We start from the raw sequence: 11,160 nt of genomic DNA on the forward strand, positions 1-11,160 counted from the left end.
TAAATAATACAAAAATAAAGATAAGGGGAAAACAAAACATCTAACTGATAAATAAGTAGCCTAGGAGTAAAATATGGAAAAACACATCCCATCCCAACACGGAAACATGGAGATTTTTATTCAAGAGGACTGGCAACTTGTACCATACAAAAAAAAATGTCAATGTCATTTTTAGCAAAACTGTAAAAAATCATGGTAAACATTTGATTTATTGAAATCAGAGATCAGAGCCTACTGATTGTCTTCAGAATTCAAGATATATGCAGATGATATGAATGAATAATGCCAGCAAAAATTGGAGTATTGAGATCTTCTCAGTCATAAAAGTCCCTGAAAGTCAGACTCCTGTTAAAGAATAAATAGATATAAAGTATTATAAATGAATGCACAAAATAAACAGAACAAAGCAATCAGCGCTTCAATTTACTACTCATTTAAATCTAGAATGACATGTCTACGACTGTTGCGCACCTGCCCGGGTAATGTGGCACAAGCAGTGGGTCAGGTGTGCTGTGATGAGAACATTCTGGAGACTATGATCTGTGAGGACTCAGAGAGCGATGATTGGAAGTGGACAAGGAGCGCATAGTGGAGGAGAGGACAGGAGAAATAGCTGAGAGACCTTGCCTATGCAGCTCCTGTACTGCACGCTCCCTGATAAACATGGACAGGACATTCAAATCCTTAGTCTTTACTGTTCAGACCACAAATAATTAAATAAATAAATCAATTCAGTAATGGAACTGGAGCAACATGAGAATGAGTAAATGACAGGTTTTTACTTTTTGGCTGAACTTAACCCTTTAAGGTTTGTGTCTCACCGTTCAAAGCGCTCAGTGGACAGGTGTCTCTTGGTCATATCAAGATCTGCTTCCATCTGGGTTGATCGTGTCCTCAGCTGAGCCATTTCCCTACTCTGAGAACTCCTAGAGACAGGGAAGAAGACAATAAGTAGGAGAAGAAGACAGAGGGAAAGACTAAAACAGCTCCTGTGCTCTATGAAATGTCATATGTGTATGTGCTAAACTCACACTTTGCTGTCAGCCATGCTGAGTTTGTCCTTGAGAATTTGTATTTCGGTCTGTCTTTCCTGAGAGGTGAGCTGCCTCTGTAGTTCCTTTTCTCGTGAAGACACCAGCAGGCTCTCCAAAGTCTGAACACACAGACGTTCACTGGCCAGCTGCTTCTGTAACAGCTCAATCTCAGAGTGGCATGATTCCAGCTCACTCTGCACCTGTATGTATAAGCACATAGACATTTATGTGATTTATTTACATTTCAGTTATATTTCATTTTTTGCATAAAAACAATGTTAAATTCATAAACCCCTGAAACATTTAAGAAGCTCAAATGAATAAATAGCAAATAACAAAGGAGCATGTGACCCAGTGGCCTAATGGATAAGGCATCAGCCTCCGGAGCTGGGAATTGTGGGTTCGAGTCCCACCTGGGTTGTGTTTGAAAAGCTGCAAAAATTAAATGGTACTTTGTTTTAAAAAGACCCTTTAGAATGTGCATTGTGATTCTACAAAATCTCAAATTAATAATTAGCAAACAACAAAGGAGCATGTGACCCAGTGGCCTTATGGATAATGCATTGGCCACTGGAGCTGGGAATTGTGGGTTTGAGTCACTCCTCAGTTGTGTTTGAAAAGCTGCACTAATCATATGGTCATTTGTTAAAAAAAAAAAAACTATTTGTAATGTGCATTGTGTTTTTGCAAAAAGCTCAAATTAATAAATAGCGGACAGCAAGATAGAATTGTTGTAATTGTAAAAAATTATATGGTAATTTGTAAAAAAAAAAAAAAAAAAACTCCTAATGTGCATTGTGTTTCTCCAAATAGCTCAAATTAATACACAGAGGACAGCATGTGACCAAATGGCCTAATGGATGAGGCATCAGCCTCTGAAGCTGGGAATTATGGGTTCAACTCCCACCTTGGTTGTGTTTGAAAAGATGTGCAAATTATATGGTAATTTGTAAAAAAAAAAAATTAAAAAAAAATCTCCTTCTAAATTGCATTGTGCTTCTGCAGAAAGGTCAAAAAAATAAACAAGAGACCCAGGGACCTAATAGATAAGGCATCAACTGCCGCAGCTAAGGGTTGTTGGTTTGGGTCCCACCTGGGTTGTGTTTGAAATGCAGCACAAATCCTATGGTGGTTTTTGTATATATATATATAAAAAACTCTTTCTAATTTGCATTGTGTTTCTGCAAAAAGATCAAATTAATCAATAGTGAACAAACGGCAATAGACCCAGTGGCCTAATGGATAAGGCATCAACCTCCAAAGCTGGGTGTTCTGGTTTTGAAAAGCTGCACAAATTAAATGGTAATTTGTTTTTTTTTTAAAAGTGCATTGTGATTCTGCAAAAAGCTCAAATTAATACATAGCAAACACCCAGTGAGCATGTGACCCAGTGGCCTAATGGATAAGGCATCAGCCTCCGGAGCTGGGAATTGTGGGTTCGAGTCCCACCTGGGTTGTATTTGAAAAGCTGTGCAAATTATATGGTCATTTTTCAAAAATAAACTCCTTCTAAATTGCATTGTGCTTCTGCAGAAAGCTCAAAATAATAAATATCAAACACCAAGTGGCATAATGGATAAGGCATCGGCCACCAGAGCTGGGAATTGAGGGTTCGAGTAAAAAACTTAACTTAGCCAAACTTAATGAATCGCAAACAAAACCATGTGAAAGTGTTGTAATCCTACAGTTATACTTGTTGCCCTGACATCAAGTAGGTAATGTACAAAAAATGTACTCGTTATAAACCAATTTAAGCACTCACAGCTTCTTTTCTGGCGTCCAGCTTGACGCAGAGCTCTCGTGTTTTTTCTAGGTCAGTGTGCACCTGTGTACGCTCAGCCTGGGCCTGACTCAGATCTTCCTCCATGTGAATCATCTTTCGGTTAAGCTGAGACAGCTCACTAGTACAGCTCCGCTCTGCACTAAGTGCCTGGACACAGCAACAAACAACAAATTATGAGAGATTGATTTAACTAAAGCTAAGTTCACTACCAGTCTGAAGAACATTAGCTACAGACACACTGTATGGGTCTGCTACAATATGAGGCTTCAAACACTTGATGAGCTTCAGTGTAGTAGTGAGCATCTGGGCTGAGTTGAGATATCTCCTGCATATTAACCAATAGCAACATAATGATGGCCATGTAACCTGTTGCAGACTGCTCTCCAGGCTGTCTGCTCGTTCTTTGAGTCGAAGGATCTCTAAGTTTGAGTTATGAAGCTCAAGACGGAGTTCAGTGACAGTGGTTTCAGCATGTCTTGCCTGCACCTCCCAGCTTTCCACCTGAAGTGTCACTTTCCTTTGAGACTCCTGCAGTTCTCTGCACTCACGCTCCTAAAGGGCAACAAACAAGAACAATCAAGAACAAACTACACAGAACATGCTTGTCATCTGTTTTGTTTAAATGACTCCACCTTAGCAGACAACATATCTTCAGTGCGTGCGATGTCAGCAATGTAAACTTGTACTTTTTCCTGCAAGTCTTCTATTTCCTCATTAGCTTCATCCAGCTTGAGCTGAAGAGTCTGACAAGAAATATAGAAAGTTGGAGATCTTGATACCTTTTTTATTGCAATGAATTTGCACAAAACAGTTTGGTACAGTACCTGATTCTCCAGACATGCTTTGTCAAGGTTTTTCCTCAGCTGGCCGTTCTCCTGCAATGTGGCATCTTTGACTTTCATCAGTGTGCCCATCTCGTTTTCACAGTCTGACAGCTTCCTCCTCAGAACATCCAGCTCTCTTTCTCTGCCAGCTACGGTCTCCCTCAGAGCTCTGTAGACAGGAAGTCACATCATCATCACCACTAATTTTCATAGTCACTCATAAATCATTGTCAAAAGTGATTTAAGGAAATACAGCATGTTACATTTTTAGGATGTAATAGTCGTATTGAATACTAATACATCACATACACTCAAGTACTCAAAGCTACAAATGCCGGTTTATATCCTCTAGATATTCCTGTTTTACAAACAAAGAGGAAACTGCACTACCATTCAAAATGATTTCATGAAATGAAAACTTTTAACAAGGACACATTCAATTAAATTGATTAAAAGTGACAGTAAATATTGTTCTTTTAAACTTTCGACTCATGAAAAATGTATCATGTTTCCAAAAACAATGTTTAGCAGCAAAACTACTGTTTTCAACAGAAATGTTTCTTCACCATATTAGAATGATTTCTGAAGGATCGTGTGACACTGAAGACTGGAGTAATGTTGCTGAAGTTTCTGTTTTGCCATCACAGGAATTAATTGCGTTACGTATTAAAATAGAAAAGAAAATCTCTATAATATTTCACAATATTACAGTTTTATCTGTGTTTTTGGTCAAATGCAAATGCAGCCTTGGTGAGCATAAGAGACTTCTCAAATAACATAAATAAATATTACTTTTGGGATTACAGTATGAGCATGTACAGCATTCAATACTTAGTTGGGGCTCCTTTTTTGCATGAATTACTGCAGCTATGTGACAGCTGAAACCCATGTCTTCCATACGTCTGTGTGTAGTGTTTCTTGAAGCACTGACTCCAGCTGCAGTCCACTCTTTGTGAATCTCCCCCACATTTTTGAATGGGTTTTGTTTCACAATCCTCTTTAGGGTGTGGTTATCCCTATTGCATGTACACTTTTCCTTCCCTTCGCCTCTCTAATAGCCAGCCTCTTTTGCAATGACCTTTTGGGTCTTGCCCTCTTTGCGCAAGGTATCAATGGTCGTCTTTTGGACAACTGTGAAGTCATGATTTTGTAGCTTACAGAAATAGACTGAGAGACATTTAAAGGCCTTTGCAGGTGTTTTGAGTTAATTAGCTGATTTGAGTGTGGCACCAGGTGTCTTCAACATTGAACCTTTTCACAATATTCTACATAATTTTCTGAGATACTGAATTTGTGATTTTCCTTAGTTGTCAGTTATAAACATCAAAATTAAAAGAAATAAACATTTTAAATATATCAGTCTGTGTGTAATGAATGAATATAATATACAAGTTTCACTTTTTGAATGCAATTAGTGAAATAAATCAACTTTTTGATGATATTCTCATTATATAACTAGCACCTGTATACTATAGTCTAATTATGATACATCAACATTAGCATTATTCTTATACATGGATGGTGAACATAACACACTGTGTAAGGAAAAGAAAATAATACAGTAAGCTTTATTTTATACAGAACTGTAGTTAAGTCTCTTTAAAATTTTTAAAGAATCATTCATCACATGCTACACAATCCCTACACATGACTGTTTGTTAATCTGTAAAAATTAATAGAGAACTTACATTAGAGTTGTCTCAAAATCCTCAGTTCTCAGTTTCAAGCTCCTTATGGTTTTCTCCTAAAAAAAAAAAAAAAAAAAAAAAAAACTTGACACCAAGTTCAATTGCATTCAGTTCAAGTTTATTTGTATAGCACTTTTTACAATACAAATCATTGCAAAGCAGCTTTACAGAAAAAGGGTACTAACAAACTGGAAAGCAAGAGAATGTAATGTCCAACCAAAAGTATTTGTTTTAGTGTGTGAATGTAAAGGTAGTACCTTTTCACCTAGCTGGTCATTTGCTGTGCTGAGCAGATCTGTCTTTTTCTCCAGTTGTTCCTGCAGCGAGACTCTGTGCTTCTCCAGCTCTGAAACTGTACCCCGCACTGTGTTCATCTCCTCTTGAAGAGCAGTCACCTGCCACAGGAGATAGTCTGAAACACACAAAAGAAACGTGATGCCGTTATACACATATATTCCTTAAACACTACAATTATTGCAGCTGTCAAACTGATTAATTCAAAATATTCATTAACACACTACCATTCAAATGTTTGGGCTCAGAAACATTTTGTAATCATTTTGAAAGAAGTCTCTTATACTTACCAAGATCATTTATTTGATCAAATATTTTTCAGCATCATTACGTCACATAATCCTTCAGAGATCATTCTAATATTCTGATTTGTTGCTCAAGAAACATTTCTTATTATAATCAAAACTGAAAACAGCTGGGATGCTTAATATTTTTGTGGAAACCGTGGTGTAATTTTTTAGTATTCTTTAATGTATAGAACGTTTAAAGTAACGACATTTCCCTGATTAATAAAAGTAATAATTTCTCTAAAACAAATGTAAACTTTTGAAAGGTATTGTATATTTTTGTTCTTCCCACAGCCCTGGCATATTTTCTCCTGATATCTACTGATTAATAACAGCACACATTAAAGGTATTTTCTGTCTTTCTCACCGTTCTTCTCATCCAGCATTTTATTCCTCTCCTGAGTGTTTTGTAGCTCTCCAATCCTGCTGGTTAGTCTACGCTGATTCTCACTCAGAGAGATTTCCAACTGATTATTTGCCACTCTGGTGTACACACACACACACACACACACAAACTTTAAACCTACTTTCAGGATTGAAATCTGGACACATCTTGTTATTTTGGATTGCTGGTGTACCTGCGGCTGCTGCACTCATTTCTGAGGCGGCTGAGCTCTTCCTCACTGGTATTGAGTTTTCGCCCAAGTATTTGAACTTCCTCCTCCAGACTCAACATTGTCTCCCTCATCTGAGCGTGTCTGCTTTTCTGTTCCCCTCGCTCCTGCTCCAGCTGGGACACACACAAAACAATGACACTAGGCCATAACAATCACTCTGCGTGAAAATAACTACAGTTTATAGTATAGTATCAAATGATACAGTATAGTACAGTATGTTATACTATGGTAGTATCTACATTATTTTCTTTAGGATAGCCCAGAGGAAATCTGTATTTATCAGAGTTTTCATTATGCACATATTACACTTAAGTTTCATCTCAAGTAACCATTCTGACTTGATAGAAACAAAGAAATAAAAATTTAAAAAAATGTTGATATAGAGAAAGAACAAAGAGACATAAATAAATGTGGATAGAAGTACAGACACATAATTTATAGAATTTGATAAAAATGTAAATATAAAAGACTGCTTAATATAATTCTAACATGTCCATCTTCAGGTCATGGTACACTTGTCTTCTTTCAGCAAAATATTGACTGATTTTTATGAAGTAAACGTAAGAATAAGAATGTTGTTGGGCAATGCTGCCGTCAACAGGCAACTCGGGGAGACACACACACACACTCACGACCGATCTAAAGCACCCAAATAGAAATTTGTTGCCCATCCTCAATGGATAAGTGCCCAAGCAACACTGTTCAAAAAACGATGCCCCATGTATCATCACTTTAAGTATCAAAGTCATCAGTCATATTCGTATTGCTTTGCATTATAGGTTTTTATCCCCAACGATATTTGGGGCCATTTAAATATCATCATAATAAAATATATTATTGGAGTGACAACTGATGTCTAAAGTATTTATATTTTATGTGAGTAGCCTGTTAATGCTGCTATAAAGATCTCACTGATTTACATTACAAGCTTTCAGAATTTCATCTTCCTTTTTGTTCATGAAAATAACAACATCTGCATAAAAGGTCCTTTTTTTCTCCTCTATAATGAGCTCTATAAAAGCCTGATGTATCAAACATATATGCAAACTTCAAAAAAGGTTCAGTAACTGTTATAAAAAAAAAAGAATTTTTAATAACCAGCCTTTACAGCCTTAATACATCCCCATTTGTATAATTGAGCAACAACTGAGATCTCATTTGTGATTTTGCTTTGCTGCGAAATATAGTGAGTATATTATGTTCAATCTACAGCTGTCGTCATATAAATAATACAGAGCTCTTACTGTGAGTACAGCAACCTGCAGGTCCTCCACCCTCTGCTCCAGGTGAGCTCTCTCGCTGATGGCTGTCTCCTGAGAGATCTGAAGCGACGTGCAGTTCAAAGAGAACACATACACACATACACTCAGCAGGCTAAAAAAAGCACACCTCTCTCCTGATATTATCGCTCTGCTCCCCAGTGAGATGACTCAATTTATTACTGTACTCTAGCACGTAAGTGATTTTCCTTTAGTACTCCTATATAACATCTTCATAAGATGGATACAAGCAAACTTGTATGCATACAAATGTGATACAGCACATGTATAGCCAGTGTACTCAGGCTGTTTCTCATACCTTGAGTCTTTCTCTAAGGCTGTCTCTTTCTGTGGTCATGCGGTTGAGGTCTGTTGTGGCCTCGTCCCGTTCAGCCTCCACTCGTTTCAGGATGCTCTGAGCGGTCACACTGCTCTTGGGTCCTCGTGAGGCCTTTGACATCATGACCTCCCGTCGAAGAGATGCTATCTCCTTTTGAGCCTGCAGGGGGAGACAGAGCACATATGACTCTGAAGTGACATTGTTTGGTGAAATACTGGTGCTATCTATATTGCTGAGTGCTTTCTTTCCGGGTAAGGAAAATATAAAAAAAAAGCTGTGAAAGTAATTAAGAATTAAAATTTTACCAAATTAAATAATTACATGTGTATTTATATTACGTATATTTATATAAAATATCCAAATATATATTCATTTGTTTAGAACAAATTTGATGCATGTACTTAAAACTATTAAGCTAAAATATTAAATAAATATTTTTTAGTAATTTAATATTTTAATCTATATAAAATTAAATAATTATTTTTACTGTATTAAAATATAATCTGGCAAATAATACTACTATTACAATATAAATACAATAATTTGACCAGTAGGATGCAAAATTCAATGCAAAAATAGTGTTATATAATTACACTGTTGGTGTATTAATTGAATATTTTAATTAATATAAATAACTGTTTTACTATTTATTGTCGTTGTAGTGAAGCCTAAACAAATGCTTCAGATATTATCTGGCAAATTATACTACTAATATTTATATTATTTATTTATATAAATCTATATGTATAATTTATTATATACTCAATTTGATCAAAACTAATTTTATGCATGAGCTTAAAATAGTATGCTACAATATTAAGTTATTAATGTTTTATATAAATTTTATATTTTAATTCAAATCAAATTAAATAATTTTTACTGTATACCGTTACTGTAATGAAGCTAAAACAAATAAAAAATTATATAATCTAGCAAGTTATACTACTAATAAATATATAGCTATATATATAGAATATATATAAATATAATAATATGACCAAAACAAATGTGATACATGTGGTTAAAAAAATATATTGTGTAAATTATACGTTATGATATCCGAATCATGAAAAAATCATTTTCTAAAATCTTTAATTCTTCTTACCTCAGTAACATGAAATTGCAAGTTAACATTAAGTTAAATATCAGTCACTCAGAAATAACCATGTGAGTTTTTTATTTTATTTTTATATATACTATGAGTGTGTCACGCTCAAAACAAACACAACAACCTGTCTGAAGAATTCTGGGAGGTTTGGTACTGTCTACCTGCTGGTAGTGCATTCTGGTCTTATCCCGTTCAGCTGTGAGCACTTTAACATTGGCCTGGATCTCTGAGAGGTGCCGCTCTTGTTTCTCCAACATGTTTTGCAGTTTATCTCTTTCTCGTAACACCCTCAGTACCTCTGAATCGTACGTGCCACCCTTTAAAAATAGAGACACATAAAAAAGGAATAAGTAGAATGAAAAGAAATCTCACTGAAATGAATGCACTGATGGCTTGTTAGTACTTTAACAGGTGAGTGTCTGGTGGGACTGCAGTTGGTAGACGCCCCCTTGATAGGGCTGGTAGAGCGACGAGCCCTCAGCATCCTTCTCAGTGCCTCGGCCTCGTCAGCTGAGAAATAGAGATATAATCTACCAACTGTAAATGTGAAGAACATGAACATGAACATTTGGAGATGATTGTTTTAAACATTATTCTTTCATTTCTGGCCCAAAACTCACCTTAACCTCCTGTTCACAGAGTTCAGGCTCCATCATCCAGGTTTGACGGTTTCTGGTGCCACCTGCTGGATCTACTACGTAACTACAACCTATAAAAATAAATAAATCTTCAATGTAACAACGTAAAATGCCATCTTTGGGGCATTCTATGTCTCGCAATTCAGTTTACTAAATTAAATGTTCAAACAGAAATTAGCAGAGAAAGGACTTTGACATTAGTTTGTGCTCTATTTTGGGTCCTATAAGAAAAAAAACGCCGACGCAGGTTGTCATAGCAACTGAGATACTACGTTTGAACGCCACTGAAAATGCGTCTCTAGTCACAATTACATTTTTAAGACCATTATGTATAACATTATAACGTATTTTACCGTTTTAATGATTATTTATAATTGTTGCAAGTCCCAAAATTCACTAAAAGTAAAGTATGCTTGGCACTGACACTAATGTATTTGTAAAGTTACACTGGAACATAAAATCATTCACACGGAAAAAAAATATATAACTGTAAATTTGAACCTCGCAAATGCTGCATATACATTCTGCTTTCATGAAAGACAACTCAGAAGACAACGCATTGTTTGTGTAAGTTAGCTTGTGTTACCTCTTGTAGTGGTTCTGGCAAATGATAAACGAGTGTGTTGAGGAAAATCTCAACACGTAAAGCTCGTCACCAAGAGGAGGGATAAACATCAACATTGACCAATCACAACACAGCATTGAACTGTCAGTCAATACCGTCAGAGAGACGCCGACCAATCCGAAAGTTCCTTTTTCCGTTTGCGTCCGTTCCCTTGACTACAAGCGACGAACGCTCAAGTTCAGTAGTGAAGGGGAACCAGACGATTATTTATCGTCTACAAATACGATAATATATACATATACATATTTACAAATACGGAATACGGCAACAAAACATAAGTATTGTGTGAGAAAATATATCTATAATGGTTGAAATGGTATATGAACAAAAATATACATAGAACATTTTTAAAACTATGAATCATGTGTAAACTGTCGTAATTAAAATTGTAACTTTCACTGTGAAAAGTACGCTGTAAAATGAATTATCGAGAAACGGAAACGATTGGAGTACGTTTTCAAAGAAAGTAGATCAGTTTTTCCACCTCAAAATTTCATGTTTAATTAAATATGTTGTTTCGTTTAATTTTAATTGTTTGTGAAATTTAACCGCAATATCTTCAAAAACTGAATTCCGTTTTTTCCCAGAGAAATCAGTGTTAACATCAGTGGTCAACATCCACGACGGCAGGCGACAGTAAGCGCAAGCGCGCGTCACTGAATC

At 36.0% G+C, this 11,160-nt stretch overlaps 1 protein-coding gene and 2 non-coding genes across 3 annotated transcripts; 2 read left to right on the forward strand and 1 right to left on the reverse strand.

Moving 5' to 3' along the window:
* Positions 1-99: 99 nt before the first annotated feature.
* Positions 100-10,532, reverse strand: LOC113045296 (testis specific, 10). The gene is made up of 18 exons (XM_026205613.1): positions 10,459-10,532; positions 9,855-9,943; positions 9,638-9,771; positions 9,396-9,551; positions 8,106-8,285; positions 7,772-7,849; positions 6,489-6,640; positions 6,278-6,393; positions 5,587-5,741; positions 5,330-5,385; positions 3,642-3,810; positions 3,450-3,560; positions 3,184-3,369; positions 2,797-2,964; positions 1,032-1,234; positions 822-926; positions 472-654; positions 100-345 (listed from the first exon to the last, which is right to left on the reverse strand). The coding sequence occupies exons 3-17, from the start codon at positions 9,716-9,718 to the stop codon at positions 534-536; spliced, it is 2,037 nt and encodes a 678-aa protein (XP_026061398.1). The 5' UTR covers positions 9,719-9,771; positions 9,855-9,943; positions 10,459-10,532; the 3' UTR covers positions 100-345; positions 472-533.
* On the forward strand, positions 1,383-1,455 carry trnar-ccg (transfer RNA arginine (anticodon CCG)). Its single transcript has one exon. It is a non-coding gene; the product is annotated as a tRNA-Arg (tRNA).
* trnar-ccg (transfer RNA arginine (anticodon CCG)) lies at positions 2,419-2,491 on the forward strand. Its single transcript has one exon. It is a non-coding gene; the product is annotated as a tRNA-Arg (tRNA).
* Positions 10,533-11,160: the final 628 nt, after the last annotated feature.

Source organism: Carassius auratus, chromosome 1 (assembly GCF_003368295.1).
Source record: "Carassius auratus strain Wakin chromosome 1, ASM336829v1, whole genome shotgun sequence".
Lineage (NCBI taxonomy): Eukaryota > Metazoa > Chordata > Actinopteri > Cypriniformes > Cyprinidae > Carassius > Carassius auratus.